At 44.0% G+C, this 18,085-nt stretch overlaps 1 protein-coding gene across 1 annotated transcript in view; it reads left to right on the forward strand.

Annotated features, from left to right (window-relative positions):
* Positions 1-18,085, forward strand: part of ELAVL1 (ELAV like RNA binding protein 1) — a 111,121-nt gene that overhangs the window by 47,212 nt on the left and 45,824 nt on the right. Inside the window, exon 2 of the mRNA XM_073324407.2 lies at positions 6,078-6,261. Coding sequence (XP_073180508.1) covers positions 6,090-6,261 — 172 coding nt within the window. The 5' untranslated portion in view covers positions 6,078-6,089. The remainder of the gene's footprint in view (positions 1-6,077; positions 6,262-18,085) is intronic.

Below are 18,085 nucleotides of genomic sequence, written 5' to 3' on the forward strand. Positions count from 1 at the left end.
AAACCTGCAGCTCCATAGCTCCGGAGCTGCTCTGTGGGCTCTGCTCCAAAGCCCTGCTTTATAGTATGTGGGTTTTGGAGAGCTTGTTAATGTAGTCCCCATAGTTGAGGACTATGATGGCATTCCTTTTGTCAGATTGTTTGATCACTATGTGGTTAGATAATCTAATCACCAGATTAGACTTCAGGGACGATATAGCTGTCCTCTCAAAGGTGGCGAGATCCTGGTGTATGAGATGTTTTTTAAGGATTTCAGTCAATTTCTTTCATGATGTAATCAATGTAATGATCAAGGGTGTGGTTTTGTCTGCTCTGTGGTGTCAAGTCAATTCTTTTTTCTTATGAGTGTCAATGGGGATGTGGTAATATGAGTGGTGTCCTCACTGTGAAAGAATTTAATTGAATCCATAACTCTTCTAGGCACCAAAAATTACAGGCTGAATAGATTTCAGAGTAGCAACCGTGTTAGTCTGTATTCGCAAAAAGAAAAGGAGGACTTGTGGCACCTTAAACTAACAAATGTATTTGTGCATAAGCTCATGAAAGCTTATGGTCAAATACATTTGTTAGTCTCTAAGGTGCCACAAGTACTCCTTTTCTTTTTAGAGAAGTTAACAGGATTGTAAGTCTTCAAAATTTCCCAGACTTCAGGGGTTCTCAAACTCTTTGCCAGCACAGCCCCATTTTATTTAATTTTTCTCCCAGGATCCCAGACAGCATGAATGATACCATTTTTTCTACAAAATTGCATCATCTGCACAGCGTGACTTCGTACGTACGGTGTATGTGTGTGATCCTCCATTGTTTGAATTCAAGGAGGTTTTTTCAAAAAGAAAAGGAGTACTTGTGGCACCTTAGAGACTAACCAATTTATTAGAGCATAAGCTTCCGTGAGCTACAGCTCACTTCATCAGATGCATATCGTGGAAACTGCAGCAGACTTTATATATACACAGAGAATATGAAACAATACCTCCTCCCACCCCACTGTCCTGCAGTGCGAATACAGACTAACACGGCTGTTACTCTGAAAGGAGGTTTTTTATTATTATTAAAGAACCGTGGCGATAGGTAGCTACATCTGGAATACAGATGTAGAGACTGTACCTAAGTGACAAGTTTCAAAGTAGCAGCCATGTTAGTCTCTATTCAGCCTAAAGAAAAGGAGTACTTGTGGCACCTTAGAGACTAACCAATTTATTTGAGCATAAGCTTTCGTGAGCTACAGCTTAGCTCACGAAAGCTTATGCTCAAATAAATTGGTTAGTCTCTAAGGTGCCACAAGTACTCCTTTTCTTAGAATCATAGAATATCAGGGTTGGAAGGGACCCCAGAAGGTCATCTAGTCCAACCCCCTGCTCAAAGCAGGACCAATTCCCAGTTAAATCATCCCAGCCAGGGCTTTGTCAAGCCTGACCTTAAAAACCTCTAAGGAAGGAGATTCTACCACCTCCCTAGGTAACGCATTCCAGTGTTTCACCACCCTCTTAGTGAAAGTTTTTCCTAATATCCAATCTAAACCTTCCCCACTGCAACTTGAGACCATTACTCCTCGTTCTGTCATCTGCTACCATTGAGAACAGTCTAGAGCCATCCTCTTTGGAACCCCCTTTCAGGTAGTTGAAAGCAGCTATCAAATCCCCCCTCATTCTTCTCTTCTGCAGGCTAAACAATCCCAGCTCCCTCAGCCTCTCCTCATAACTCATGTGTTCCAGTCCCCTAATCATTTTTGTTGCCCTTCGCTGGACTCTCTCCAATTTATCCACATCCTTCTTGAAGTGTGGGGCCCAAAACTGGACACAGTACTCCAGATGAGGCCTCACCAATGTCGAATAGAGGGGAACGATCACGTCCCTCGATCTGCTCGCTATGCCCCTACTTATACATCCCAAAATGCCATTGGCCTTCTTGGCAACAAGGGCACACTGCTGACTCATATCCAGCTTCTCGTCCACTGTCACCCCTAGGTCCTTTTCCGCAGAACTGCTGCCTAGCCATTCGGTCCCTAGTCTGTAGCTGTGCATTGGGTTCTTCCGTCCTAAGTGCAGGACCCTGCACTTATCCTTATTAAACCTCATCAGATTTCTTTTGGCCCAATCCTCCAATTTGTCTAGGTCCTTCTGTATCCTATCCCTCCCCTCCAGCGTATCTACCACTCCTCCCAGTTTAGTATCATCTGCAAATTTGCTGAGAGTGCAATCCACACCATCCTCCAGATCATTTATGAAGATATTGAACAAAACCGGCCCCAGGACCGACCCTTGGGGTACTCCACTTGATACCGGCTGCCAACTAGATATGGAGCCATTGATCACTACCTGTTGAGCCCGACAATCTAGCCAGCTTTCTACCCACCTTGTAGTGCATTCATCCAGCCCATACTTCCTTAACTTGCTGACAAGAATACTGTGGGAAATAAATAAATAAATAAATAATAAGGCTGAATAAAGACACTGGTTTTATGGCTGCTTACAAGAATCTGTAACCTGCTAACCACCTTTCCTAGCTGCCTTCTTCCCCCCTGCCCCACCCTTCCTTTCCCTCCTGTGACTGGAGGAGTGTTCACAGGCCACTTCACCTTGAGTGATCATAAGAACATAAGAATGGCCATACCGGGTCAGACCAAAGGTCCATCTAGCCCAGTATCCTGTCTTCCGACAGTGGCCAATGCCAGGTGCACCAGAGGGAATGAACAGAACAGGTAGTCATCAAGTGATCCAAGCTCTGTCACCCATTCCCAGCTTCGGGCAAACGGAGGCTATGGACACCATCCCTATCCATCCTGGCTAATAGCCATTGATGGACCTATCCTCCATGAATTTACCTAGTTCTTTTTTGAATCCTATTATAGTCTTGGCCTTCATAGCATCCTCTGGCAAGGCTGTGCATTGTGTGAAAAAATACTTCCTTTTTGTATGTTTTAAACCTGCTGCTTTTGAATTTTGTTTGGTGACACCTAGTTCCTATGTTATGAGACAGAGTAAATAATACTTCCTTATTTACTTTCTCCACGCTGGTCATGATTTTATAGACCTCAATCATATCCCCCCCCTTAGTCATCTCTTCTCGAAGCTGAAAAGTCCCAGTCTGATTAATCTCTCCTCATATGGCAGCTGTTAATACCCCTAATCATTTTTGTTACATGTATTTCAATGGATCAAAATGCAGCTACTTATGCTAAACAATCTGTTGCATCTTGTATTTAGCTGTGACACTCTGTACGTTTTCCAGGCCTGAGGAAGAACTCTGTGTAAGCTCGAAAGCTTGTCTCTCTCACCAACAGAAGTTGGTCCAATAAAAGATACTACCTCACCCACGTTGTGTCGTATAGAAATTTTAAGACAAAATGTGATATCTCATTTATTTTATATGTGTATTTAAAAAAAATATTTTAACCATAGTACTTGAACTTTTTAAAAAGTGAGTGAAAATTTTCATTCATCCTGAGAATTGACCTTCAGTGTTGCGGTAATAGAGATTTGAATCCGAACTACAAGGGTAAATGAAACATAGGCTTGTTGTGGAACTCTTTCAGTGGATTCCAAGGCCAAGAGGCACCATTGGATCTAGTCTGACCTGTATAACAGAGGCCATAGAACTTCCCAAAGTAATTCCTAGAAGAGAGATTGTAGATGAACATCTAATTTTGATGTGAAAATGATCACTGATAGAGAATCCACCATGACCTTTCATAAATTATTCCAATGTTTAATTGCTCTGGTAAAAATGTGCACTTTATTTGCAGTCTGAATTTGTCTAGCTTCAACTTCTAGGCATTCGATCGTGGTATACCTTTCTCTTCAGACTGAAGAATGCAAAGCCTATGGGTAGCCAAACTAGGAGAGTGTATGGAGTTTAGTATTTCTGAAGTTAAAAGAAATAAGATCACTGGCTAAAAGGTTAAAATGGCTTCAACACTTCCAGTGGCTGGCATGAGGGTGTTATACTGCGAAGGAAGGAAGGTATTAGAAAAATCTAGTGTGAAGCGCATGATATCACTTGCAGGGTGGGTGTTTGCGTACCTTATTTATACATCAATGTATTGAATCAAGGTACTCTGATTCCATGGTGACAACCGTAACACAAATTTTGAATGTTGAAGGTCTGTAGGTACAGTAGTTTCATAAGTTTATATGGAGCCTGGCAGGACTACAGGGGTGGAAAATTTTGCATCTGTTTGCTGTCCAAAGTGTAGGGTCCTGAAAATTGGTGGTGGTGGTACATATTTCCATCTAGAACTCCAGTTTAACATAGTACCGTACTCTGGGTTAAATTAATCTTGTATGCTGATGGGTTCCTTGTGTAATCAGGAACTTTTTTTTGATGTAACTTGTTACAAAATGTGTGTGTAGGATGCAATAAAAAAGAGTGCTAATATATAGTGACCAAAAGGGACTGGTTCTGCTTTATATAACTGGTGATGGGAGTGATTTGGTAAGTTGAAGTTGGAATTTAATTTCTACAGCGAAGATTTAATAACCGTATGAGTGTGCTCATGGACATAGATTTTCTTTTGAAAATATTGTAATTGGCCAGACGTAAAGTTATGCCAGTGCACCAATTCTTAGTTGTGTACAGTAGGGACCTCCATCACTTAAGAGTATTCTTTATGCCCCTTGTTTTTAAATAACCATCTGCTTAGGCATCACCCTGTTCAGTAGGAGCTGTTGCAGCCCTTTTGGCATAGGGGAAGGAGTGCTAGGCTGAGAGCTGGGATTCTGAGTTCTAGTCCCCATTCTTCCACTAATTCTGTGCACTTCACAGCCTGTGTATGTGGCCTTGTAACTCAGTAACACCTAGTTTAGAACGCAGGGAAGTATAATCTCCCCCCTCTGAGAGTTGCACAAGATCATTTCAAACAGCTGGGAAAATAATCTAGTCTCTAATTTCAGAAGGGTAGCTGTGTTAGTCTGTATCAGTAAAAACAACTAAGTGGGTTATGTCCCATGAACGCTTATACCCAAATAAATTTTAGTTTCTAAGGTGCCACAAGGACTCTTGTCTCTAATGTTGCAGACCAAGTCTCAGCCATCTAACTACTTTGTTTCTGAGAATGAATGTGCCAGGCCTGTGTGTGTGTCTGGGCTTTCTATAACCTCTAGGCCCCATTTCCCTCCTGAGCCAGGAATAGAACCTGGCAATCCTAATTCTCAATATTCCCAGATAGTTGTGTAAATCCCTGCTCTTTTGGTAGCTGGCCCACACAGTGGGTAACAGCCTGATATTGTGACCAGTTATTCATTTAGCTCAGGTAAGTACATCTCTGTCGTGGATTTAAAAGTTCTGGATTCAAGTCCTTCTGATGTGTTAAGTTGGGTGAGGAGGTCAGTATGACTTCACATGAAACTTTTGCATTTTTTCAGGTTTTTTTTAAACTTAAAAAAATATAATAAAAAAACCACTTCTGTTAAAAGCATGCTTGAGCTTCAAAGTCAAGCCCGAAACTAGGAAATGCCAGAATTAAGGTTCTTATGCAATCTTATGTAATTTGCCTCTTGTGTATGTATTATGAATTATTAGTCTTCATGTGATCACATGCTGTCATTTCTACAACACCCATGCTTCATTCTGTATAAAGGCTGGACAGTGTATAAGGCAGAGGTTTGTAAGAAAATAACTTGAAGTTAAGACACTTCACTGGAACCCAAGAGAACTAGCTTCTGTTTCAGTCTCTGCCACAGATTTCCTGTTACATTGGGTGAAGCTGTCACTCCTGCAATCTGTGTTCAGCCCCTTGCTCATATGCATTATAATAACTTTTTTAACGTAGTTTTGTGTATGTGATTTGGAAAAACATTGTAATGTACCTAAAATATATTTTCACTCCTGTTTCCCCCCCAATTTATTGAAGTGAACATCTGGGGTTCTTTTCAGTGGTTCAGGTTTGTTAGCTTGACAGAATGAAGTAGTCTGGAATTTTTTGAAAAATACTGGAGTTTTCCTTTAAGAACTAAAGATAATATATAGTTTTGAAATAGTTACTTGAAGCTTTCAATTGAATACAGGCAGAGAAAGTTCAATTTATTTTAAAATGAAGATTTAGACCTTATTTGTGACTTTTTTTTTTTCTCTTTGCAGATATTTTATAAAATGTCTAATGGTTATGAAGATCACATGGCTGAAGATTGCAGGGATGATATTGGTAGAACAAATTTAATCGTGAACTACCTCCCTCAAAACATGACGCAGGATGAGTTACGGAGTCTATTTAGCAGTATTGGCGAAGTTGAATCTGCTAAACTTATTCGGGACAAAGTTGCAGGTATAATCTAGTCTATACAAATTTTTGCTTTTTGGTAGACTGCTTGCTCAAACCCTTGACTAAATGCAATTCAAGTAGATATTTTGAATATCTGTGTATATTGTCTGCAGTTACCAGCAATGAACACAACTAGATTTAATGCAATGTTAAGATTAAGAAATAAAGTATTATAAAGTCCAAGACATTTCAGAAATGAAGGGGCTAAATTCATCTCTTGGATTAGGAGGTGCAACTCATTAACTTAATTCAGACCCTGGTGTGAACAGGTCCATTCAATCTGTAAATTCTTCTGAAATATTAACTTGGCCTTATTGAATAAATTGCGATGTAGACTGTGCAAACAATCGGAGTCTTCAAAACAGGAAAATGCTACATGTGCAACGTGCCTTATATATTGTTGCAGGAGAAAGGAATTTAAGGAATTTTCTTATTTGAGTGCTTTATTTTGTGACCTTAACATTGCTCTAATGCTAATTCCATTTTAACTTCCCAAGTTCTTTAAGGAAGCAGGCAGGATGGGGCTCAGGGAAAAATAACAAACACAGAGCTGCTTAGTCTTGTGGAATTTGATGGTTCTTTGAAATTCAGATAATGTCATCAGAGCCATAACTTTCTTGATACACCTATTCATCTTATTAGCTAACAAGGTTCACTAGCAGAGCCTTTATCAGCTTCTTGGTGTGGAAATAATGAGGTGGTTAGGGTATAAAGGTACTGTAATTTTTGACACGCTAAGCAGTTTCCTATTTTTACAAGTTCTGCTCATCCTTGTTCAGAATCTTTTGAGTTTTCAATCTCCTGCTTCAGCAGGTGAGGTTGTAAATTCCTATAACCAAGTAGCTGTGCAGCTAACTGCCTGTGGATGCATGTTTGCCTACACCCATGTCTAAGCATGCAGCTAACAGCCCTAATGGAATTTTTCTACAGCACTTGGTGAATCCTGCAGTTCAAAGATTCTTACTCTCTTCTTCAAAATTAGTAAAGCCCATATTGTTCATTAAGGCCTATTTACATACCAAGTCTGAAGCTTCAAAATTCAGTGGCTGAGTTATCCTCATGAATAGAAATTAATATTTTTATAGAATGTCAGTTTTGCTAGAGACGAAGCATGTAAAATTTTGTGCAAAAGGTGAATATTTTAGAAAGCATGCATGTGAGAACAGGGGACTACCGCAGAAATAAATATTGGTCTCTAAGGTGCCACAAGTACTCTCATTCTTTTTGCTGATACAGACTAACACAGCTACCACTCTGAAACCTACACCAGAAATAGTTTTGCAACTTTAGAGACTTTTTCCCTCCCTTCTTCCCTTTCCACTACCACTACATCCGATTCTGGAGGATCTGGTGTGGAGTTTCTGCTACTCTATTCCCCTAATCTGTCTTGTGTTTTTTGGATCATCCTTTGCTATGAATAGCTCCAATAGTTGACTGTGTTTCATTACTTTCCCAAGCAGCTACGGGGTGGGATCTGTGAGCAGCAGCTGCACAGACATTGGTGCTACATGCATATTTGAGACGACGTAAGGCATCCGTTAACGCTTGGAAGATGATCTTTGCTCCTTATGATGGTAGTTTTTATTTAATCCTGTTGATTAAAAGTTTTTAACTTTAGTAGAAGCTGCTTAACACCCTCCTTGGTTACTGCTGGAATGGTGCTGTTATGAGGTGGATACGTTATCTAGTTTTGTTCCTCATACAGAATAAACATTAACCAAATGCTTTTACCTTCTGTGCATCATTGACTATTTTACCATCTCAATCTAGTAAAGAAGATCTGTATAAGTGTTAGGATTTCTTTTGTTCCATGATTCATTAAAAATATTCTTCCGTACTGTCCTTTAACCCGTTAGCCATTGATACTCCATTGGTACCTTCAGCTTCCTTTGAGTCAACTGCAGTTCTTAACTTCTAGTTTATATTCATTGCAATCCATTTCCCCTTTTTCCATTTGCTGATTGCTGCATGCTGACTTATCTTTCATATGCTCTCAGCCAAGATGCCCCTCTAACTGAAGCATTATGCTCTGTCAGTATTGCATATAATTATTTTTAGCTTTGAGAAATTGGCCCTTTTACAATGCCAAGAGTCTATATTACTGGCTGGGACTGTATTCTGTTTTCACACAGCAAATAGATCGTGGTCACTTTTGCTAAGGCGTCTGCTAACTCTTTATTTTGCTGAGAATGCATCTTTGTCCCTTTTTAAATAAATAAAATTTTATAAATAACTAATCTGTTTAGTATCTCTTTTTTTGAACCATTTTTACTAACAAATGGTTGTCTTTAGTTACATTTTTCCATATAATTACAAGGATAACTGGCAATGATTTTTATGTACTGTTGAAGAAATTAGTTGTTTTAAGCAATTTTCTCTTTCAAAATGGCCATGCTTTCCCAGAGCTTAATGGCTTTTAAGCTACTTGTGCCCAAGTAGAGAAGGAACTGCTTTTCTAGAGGGGAACATCCAGAGTTACTTTCCAAAGTTTTAGTAACTAGTATCTAAAACCACTACTTCAGGGCATAAGCCAACCTCTAACTTCTGGGGTTTAGGAGGAAATTTCTTCCCTGGGAGCAGGTTGTCCCATATCTGTTAGGGTTTTTTTGTATCTTGTGGCCAAACCCAGCTGCTTCAGTTTTCGAGACAGGATACTGAACTAGATGGAGCACTCATCTTGAATTTCTGTATTCTGATGGAGTGGTTATGGTTCTGTGCTTGCTTCAAAGCAATCATCTGACTTTATGTGCGGAGTGTCTGGTCTGAGGGTTTTGTCCTGAGAGCCTTTGCATTGCTTTGATGTTTGATTAACTCCTCAAAGGAGGTTGAAGTTCCAAGTGCTATTTGATTGTCACATCACACTTGAAGCTCTTGGTGGCTGGCTTGGTTGGAAGGTTGGGCACCATGGATATTTCTCCTGGTTTCATGCAGAAAACTGTACCTGTAGCCTGTTTTGTGCTGCTCTTTATGGATATGTAACACCCTTGTCTTGGTATAATTCCTGTCGGTGGTTGCCCAAGGTTCATAGGCTGTCCCAGCCCCCCTTAACAACGTTTCAGCCTATCACCTGACTGGGGGCAAAGGGATAGAGCTGAAAAGGATTGACTCTTTAGAGTGTGATGGGCTGATTCCTCAAAAGCTATGTAAATATCCACTGAGGAGGAAGACAAAGGCAATGTCTGTCCAGGATGATCTTACTTTTGCTCACTTCCTGAAGAAGCAGCTCCAATTCACTTCCTAAAGCACAAGCCCATCCTTTCTCTTCCTGCAGTCCCCTGCTTTATTAGTTACACACCTTTGAATGAGGCAGGGGTGGGGTGAGGGCTTCAGATAACTGCCTCATTGGGGGCATGGCTAACCTTCAGACAAGGTCTCCCACCAACATAGCACTGTGCACACGAGCACTTGCGTCAGTGTAACTTATGTCACTCGGTGGTGGTTTATTCACACCCCTGTGTGACGTAAGGTATGCCAATATAAGCTGTAGTGTAGATATAGCCTTACTATGTATTTTAGGCATTGATTAAGGCCCAGATTCTGTGGGGCAAGAAAATAGCATGTGGTCATATCATTGGGGCAAAATTAAGGAATAAGGGGCAGCCTTTATGGCAAATTTTAAATGATTTCCCCCTTAAAATAACTCTTTATTTAGGAAGTAGTTTTGCAATTTTACAAATCTCTCTACCACAAGTATAATATTAACAATCACAAAAAATTAATTTTTGTTTAGAGAACTTATACAAAGATAGTCATCGGTGAACCTCCTTGTCATCAAAGGCTTTTTTTCTGCTTTAAACTGAAAAGACTGTTCTTCTTCGAGTGATGGACCCTATTGTATTTCAGTGAGGGCTTATGCATGTGCCCCATGTGTTTGGATCTGGAGATTTTTTTTCAGGTGGTAGTGTTTGTTGATCTGCACATGCGCCTGTGGCTTGCCTCATGGTTTTGTCTGAGGTGATAAAGGGCAGACAGAACCGATCACGTCTCCAGTTCCTTCTGACTGCAACATGGTCTGGATCGGAACTATTAGTGTCCTCTTGCATGTGATGCACTTACTACTACAACAACAAAAAACACAATTGAACATAGTTTTAAAGAGTTTTACCATTTCTATTGGTTTTATAGTAGTTTTAGTAGTTTAGTTTGTTAGTAGAATCAGGGTTCCTTTTTGGGATGTTTTAGTCCCAGTGGAAACGCCTCCACCATACCCACCCCAGCCCCCCGTGTGCGGGTACTGGACTATGCAGAGAACCCAAGACTTTAAAATCAGTGCCTCCTGCCCATGTTCCTTCTTGGTCAGCTACGAAAATCAACGCTGCATCTACTGCTTGGAAGAAGCCCACATTTCATCCAGGTGCAGTATCTGCCACTTCTTCCCAAGCCATACCCAGACTCTCCATCTCTGGAAGTACCTCATGGAAGTTGCCATGAGACCTCATTTTGACCCTGGCCAGGCAACCTCCCTGTACATCAACCTGAGGCTACCAGCGGTGTGCCTTCAACTATGAAGTCGTAGGCTGGCACCAGCAGTACCACCATTGTGAACCATGCGCCGTGGTCTAGTCAGGAGGTAAGGAAGCATGCACATAAGCACGGCAGTAAGTCTTCCTCTAAACCTAAGAAGGGAGAGATTCCTTCCATGAGTTAGTCATGGGGACAGAGTGCAACCTAAAGTGCACAAGCATGAAAAGCAGCTGCATGAATAGACTGATCTGCCTGTACCAAGTGTGGACACACGCACACAGTCAACATCAGCATCGCTCAGAACCAGAGAGCCATAACCTCCAAGAAAGACCACTGCTCTGGTTCCAGGGACTGAGAAAGTTCTCTTGGTGCCAGGGAGGTTGGGAAAAGTGCCAGAGCCCCAGGAAGTGTTTGTTCTGGGAGAATCAAGGTCCCCGCGCTTTCTGGAGCCCTCTACTTCAGACATGCCACATCTGAGGCACTCCTCGCCCACCACTCCAACAATGCACATGCTTCTGCTAGCTCCGATGGTACTGCCAATGGAACTGGTCTCCCAAGTTTTTGTCTTCAGAGGGCTTAGATGAGGGTTAGGGACCATCCATCCTTTCCCGCCACTACGAGTACCCACTGTGGCCTTCTATATTGTGACCATATTCTCCACTCCAGCTGCCACTGGTTTCCTTGTTCCATGGGGCCCTCCTCAGTACCCTCTGGATCCATCCTACTGTCCCTATTGGGGATCATGGCCCTAATACCTTCCCTCAGAACCTGTCCATTCTGTCAGGGAGGCTTCACCTATTTCACCACCTGAGGTGCTTTTGAGTTGATGTTTGGAACCTGTAATGGAAGATGAGCTGCTCAGAAGGTACTGCTGGAACACGAGAAGTTCCCATCATCCTCTCCTAAGGATTCGTGATGTGACGGAGAGACTGCCGAGACTCATCAAGCCCTTGGATCGCTACCCCTTCCTGCTTCTCCACGTGGGCACCAATGATACTGCCAAGAATGACCTTGAGCGGATCACTGCGGACTATGTGGCTCTAGGAAGAAGAATAAAGGAGTTGGATGCGCAAGTGGTGTTCTCGTCCATCCTCCCCGTGGAAGGAAAAGGCCTAGGTAGGGAGCGTCGAATCGTGGAAGTCAACGAATGGCTACGCAGATGGTGTCGGAGAGAAGGCTTTGGTTTCTTTGACCATGGGATGGTGTTCCATGAAGGAGGAGTGCTGGGTAGAGACGGGCTCCATCTTACGAAGAGAGGGAAGAGCATCTTTGCCAGCAGGCTGGCTAACCTAGTGAGGAGGGCTTTAAACTAGGTTCACCGGGGGAAGGAGACCAAAGCCCTGAGGTAAGTGGGAAAGCGGGATACCGGGAGGAAGCACAGGCAGGAATGTCTGTGAGGGGAGGGCTCCTGCCTCATACTGGCAATGAGGGGCGATCAACAGGTTATCTCAAGTGCTTATATACAAATGCACAAAGCCTTGGAAACAAGCAGGGAGAACTGGAGGTCCTGGTGATGTCAAGGAACTATGACGTGATCGGAATAACAGAGACTTGGTGGGATAACTCATATGACTGGAGTACTGTCATGGATGGTTATAAACTGTTCAGGAAGGACAGGCAGGGCAGAAAAGGTGGGGGAGTAGCACTGTATGTAAGGGAGCAGTATGACTGCTCAGAGCTCCGGTACGAAACTGCAGAAAAACCTGAGTGTCTCTGGATTAAGTTTAGAAGTGTGTGCAACAAGAGTGATGTAGTGGTGGGAGTCTGCTATAGACCACCGGACCAGGGGGATGAGGTGGATGAGGCTTTCTTCCGGCAGCTCACGGAAGCTACTAGATCGCATGCCCTGATTCTCATGGGTGACTTTAATTTTCCTGATATCTGCTGGGAGAGCAATACAGCGGTGCATAGACAATCCAGGAAGTTTTTGGAAAGCGTAGGGGACAATTTCCTGGCGCAAGTGCTAGAGGAGCCAACTAGGGGGGGTGCTTTTCTTGACCTGCTGCTCACAAACCGGGTAGAATTAGTGGGGGAAGCAAAAGTGGATGGGAATCTGGGAGGCAGTGACCATGAGTTGGTTGAGTTCAGGATCCTGACGCAGGGAACAAAGGTAAGCAGCAGGATACGGACCCTGGACTTCAGGAAAGCAGACTTCGACTCCCTCAGGGAACGGATGGCCAGGATCCCCTGGGGGACTAACTTGAAGGGGAAAGGAGTCCAGGAGAGCTGGCTGTATTTCAAGGAATCCCTGTTGAGGTTACAGGGACAAACCATCCCGATGAGTCGAAAGAATAGTAAATATGGCAGGCGACCAACTTGGCTTAATGGTGAAATCCTAGCGGATCTTAAACATAAAAAAGAAGCTTACAAGAAGTGGAAGGTTGGACATATGACCAGGGAAGAGTATAAAAATATTGCTCGGGCATGTAGGAATGTTATCAGGAGGGCCAAATCGCACCTGGAGCTGCAGCTAGCCAGAGATGTCAAGAGTAACAAGAAGGGTTTCTTCAGGTATGTTGGCAACAAGAAGAAAGCCAAGGAATGTGTGGGCCCCTTACTGAATGAGGGAGGCAACCTAGTGACAGAGGATGTGGAAAAAGCTAATGTACTCAATGCTTTTTTTGCCTCTGTTTTCACTAACAAGGTCAGCTCCCAGACTGCTGCGCTGGGCATCACAAAATGCGGAAGAGATGGCCAGCCCTCTGTGGAGATAGAGGCGGTTAGGGACTATTTAGAAAAGCTGGACGTGCACAAGTCCCTGGGGCCGGACGAGTTGCATCCGAGAGTGCTGAAGGAATTGGCGGCTGTGATTGCAGAACCACTGGCCATTATCTTTGAAAACTCGTGGCGAACCGGGGAAGTCCCGGATGACTGGAAAAAGGCTAATGTAGTGCCAATCTTTAAAAAAGGGAAGAAGGAAGATCCTGGGAACTACAGGCCAGTCAGCCTCACCTCAGTCCCTGGAAAAATCATGGAGCAGGTCCTCAAAGAATCAATCCTGAAGCACTTGCATGAGAGGAAAGTGATCAGGAACAGCCAGCATGGATTCACCAAGGGAAGGTCATGCCTGACTAATCTAATCGCCTTTTATGATGAGATTACTGGTTCTGTGGATGAAGGGAAAGCAGTGGATGTATTGTTTCTTGACTTTAGCAAAGCTTTTGACACGGTCTCCCATAGTATTCTTGTCAGCAAGTTAAGGAAGTATGGGCTGGATGAATGCACTATAAGGTGGGTAGAAAGCTGGCTAAATTGTCGGGCTCAACGGGTAGTGATCAATGGCTCCATGTCTAGTTGGCAGCCGGTATCAAGTGGAGTGCCCCAAGGGTCGGTCCTGGGGCCGGTTTTATTCAATATCTTCATAAATGATCTGGAAGATGGTGTGGATTGCACTCTCAGCAAATTTGCGGATGATACTAAACTGGGAGGAGTGGTAGATACGCTGGAGGGGAGGGATAGGATACAGAAGGACCTAGACCAATTGGAAGATTGGGCCAAAAGGAATCTGATGAGGTTCAATAAGGATAAGTGCAGGGTCCTGCACTTAGGACGGAAGAACCCAATGCACAGCTACAGACTAGGGACCGAATGGCTAGGCAGCAGTTCTGCAGAAAAGGACCTAGGGGTGACAGTGGACGAGAAGCTGGATATGAGTCAGCAGTGTGCCCTTGTTGCCAAGAAGGCCAATGGCATTTTGGGATGTATAAGTAGGGGCATAGCGAGCAGATCGAGGGACGTGATCGTTCCCCTCTATTCGACATTGGTGAGGCCTCATCTGGAGTACTGTGTCCAGTTTTGGGCCCCACACTTCAAGAAGGATGTGGATAAATTGGAGAGAGTCCAGCGAAGGGCAACAAAAATGATTAGGGGACTGGAACACATGAGTTATGAGGAGAGGCTGAGGGAGCTGGGATTGTTTAGCCTGCAGAAGAGAAGAATGAGGGGGGATTTGATAGCTGCTTTCAACTACCTGAAAGGGGGTTCCAAAGAGGATGGCTCTAGACTGTTCTCAATGGTAGCAGATGACAGAACGAGGAGTAATGGTCTCAAGTTGCAGTGGGGGAGGTTTAGATTGGATATTAGGAAAAACTTTTTCACTAAGAGGGTGGTGAAACACTGGAATGCGTTACCTAGGGAGGTGGTAGAATCTCCTTCCTTAGAGGTTTTTAAGGTCAGGCTTGACAAAGCCCTGGCTGGGATGATTTAACTGGGAATTGGTCCTGCTTTGAGCAGGGGGTTGGACTAGATGACCTTCTGGGGTCCCTTCCAACCCTGATATTCTATGATTCTATGATTCTATGATTCCTGATGCAGTAGTGGTTTCAATGTCCTGCCCATCTTCTGATGACTACCAGGAATTCCAGGATCTCCTGCGTGGGGTGGCTGGAGAGCTTCACATTCCCCAGAAGGAGATCCAAGACACTCAGCATAAGCTGCTGGATATACTTCTCTTAGGTCGACTCTGCTTGGCCTCGATATCAAACAATGATGCCATCCTTGAGCCAGCTCACACAATTTGGCATACGCCAGCCCCATGTACACCTACCCCAAAGGGGGCAGAAAAGGATACTTGTACCAGTCAAGGAGTCTGAGTTCTGTTCTCACCTCCACCTCCCAATTCACTTGTGGTCCATGCAGCGACAGAACGGGCTAGGCAACAGCATCCATGCTCCACCCCATCCAGCAGGGAGGGCAAGCAACTGGACTTTTCAGGCTGCAAAGTCTTCTTTTCAGTCAGCCTTCAATATAGGATTTCAAATGATCAGGCATTACTTGCCAAATACAATTTCCTGAATTACAGAAAATTTAAGGACTTTGCCGAGAAACTTCCACAACAGGAACAGACCTGATTCCAGAAGATTAAAAAAATCTCATCCTCCAGGACCACCCTCAGTCTTCCTCCTCCCAGGTGCAACCCCTACAGAAGAGGTATTTCTGAGGAACTCTAGAGAGCTGTCAGCCACCTTGCCTGCTGCCATACAACCACACCACCCCATTTGAGTGTCGTCTAGCACTCTTTTACAAGCTTGAGTGCAATAACATACAAGTGGGTGCTAAATGTCATCCAATATGGCTATACGATTGAGTTCTTTATGCTACCTCATCCACAGCCCCCTTCCCCATCCCTCCTCAAGGACTACTCATGACAGCAACTTCGCCCTGGAGGTGGCCTCCTGACTACAAAGAGGGACGATAGTGGGTTCCTCTGGACTTTTCTATTCAACTTACTTCCTGATACCTCAATAGAAGGATGGGTGGAGCCCAATCCTGTATCTCTATAGTCTCAATTGATTCATCTGCAAAACCCAAGTTTCATATGGTCACCTTAGCAGCCATCATCCCATCATTAGAAGAAGGCATTTGCTTATGGCTCTCCATGTGCAGGATGCTTATTTTCACATGAACATCCATCTGTCCCACCGAAGGTTCCTGATGTTTACGGTAGTCCTTCAGCACTTTCAATACAGGGTCCTGCCATTTGGACTCACCACTGCTCCCAGGTTTCAGAGTAGCAGCCGTGTTAGTCTGTATCCGCAAAAAGAACAGGATGACTTGTGGCACGTTAGAGACTAACCAATTTATTTGAGCATAAGCTTTCATGAGCTACAGCTCACTTCATCGGATGCATTCAGTGGAAAAGCTTTCGCCATCAGGGAGGCCTATCTCTGGGGAATACAAGGACCCCATAACGCCTATCTCAATGACTGGCTCTTAGCAGCGTGGTCCAGAGATGAAGTCCTGATTTCTACCTCCATATTACTCAGACTCCTTTCAACCCATACGGTCATCATCAATGTTGAAAAATCAACTTTGGACCCCACATGGTCCCTAGAATTCATAGGGGCCTCCATCAGCTTAGTCATAGCACAAGCATAGCTACCAAGGAACGTAGTCCAGTCTTTTGTAGCCCGAGTAGTCTTTCTTAGGAACTCGTAGCCCGAGTAGTCAGTGGTCCTTCTCTCTTGCCTATCTCTCTTTGGCCATATGGCCTTGGGCACATACATCACTGCCTTGGCTCACCTCCACCTTTGCTGCCTCCTAGATGTGGCTCCAGAGAGTTTACTCACCCATGGATCTGATACTGATGGTTTCTACTGAAGTACACTCTTCCCTCCAGTGGTGGACAGGCCCCGATGGGTCACAGAATCATAGAATATCAGGGTTGGGAGGGACCTCAGAAGGTCATCTAGTCCAATCCGCAACTAAATCATCCCAGCCAGGGCTTTGTCAAGCTCGACCTTAAAAACCTCAAAGGAAGGAGATTCTACCACCTCCCTAGGTAACACATTCCAGTGCTTCACCACCCTCCTCGTGAAAAAGGTTTACCTAATATCCAACAGGTCTGTGTGAGGGTCCCCTTTCTCCCATCCTCCCCGGACAATACAGTCATTACCAACACATCCCGCATAGGGTGGGAGATTGCATAACGCAGGGAACATTGACCCCTCAAGAATTCAGGATGCAAGTCAACATTCTAGAACTCTGAGCTGTTAGGAAGGCATGCCAAGCATTTCTCCTATCCATTTGTTCCCATCACGGTCTTATCATGCTGGACAACACTGCCACTGTTTACTACATCAACAAACAAGGGGGCATGAAGTTAACGGCTCTGTTTCTGGTGAAGTGGTCAGTCTGTGATATTGGTGCATCGTCCACAAGATCCTTTTATCTGCAGCCTATCTTCGAGGGACTCAGAAAGTGATTGCAGATTCGCTCAGCTGACCATTCGTGATCGATCACAAGTGGGAACTCCACGATACCATAGTAAGCGACATCTTCAACAAATGGGAGACTGCAACGTGGGATCTCTTTGCCTCCCCCGAGGCACATACTGCACTGAGAGAGGTATTGGTTTCCACTTGCAATGCACTCATTCTCTGCTGGTCAGACTAGATCAACTACATCTTCCCCACCACCATTCCTGCTATGGGTACTCCACAAGATCGGGCAGGAGAGAGCAGTGGTAATCCTGATTGCCCTACTGTGAGCCAGACAGTTCTGCAGAGAAGGTTGGGAAACCATGTCAGCTTGCCCTCCACTTCCCATCCCCACTTTCCCTGAGCTGCTAACGCAACATAATAGGAAGATCAGACATCCTGATCAGCAGACACTTCACCTCACAGTGTGGTATTTAGATGGGCATCTTCTCTAGAATGAGAGTGTTCATCAGAAGTGCAAGACAACCTCTTGAGCAGCAGGAAGGAGTCCACTAGGCGTTTCTTCCAGGCCAAGTGGAGCCGCTTCACTAGTGAAGTGAAGAGTATATAGCTTCTAGTTGCTGGCTTTCAGCTAGATCATAATGGTCCCTTCTGACCTTAATATCTATGGTTCTGGTTCTACCAGGGTGTGTTGGCAAGCGTGG

The sequence above is a fragment of the Lepidochelys kempii genome, chromosome 25, assembly GCF_965140285.1.
Source record: "Lepidochelys kempii isolate rLepKem1 chromosome 25, rLepKem1.hap1, whole genome shotgun sequence".
NCBI lineage: Eukaryota > Metazoa > Chordata > Testudines > Cheloniidae > Lepidochelys > Lepidochelys kempii.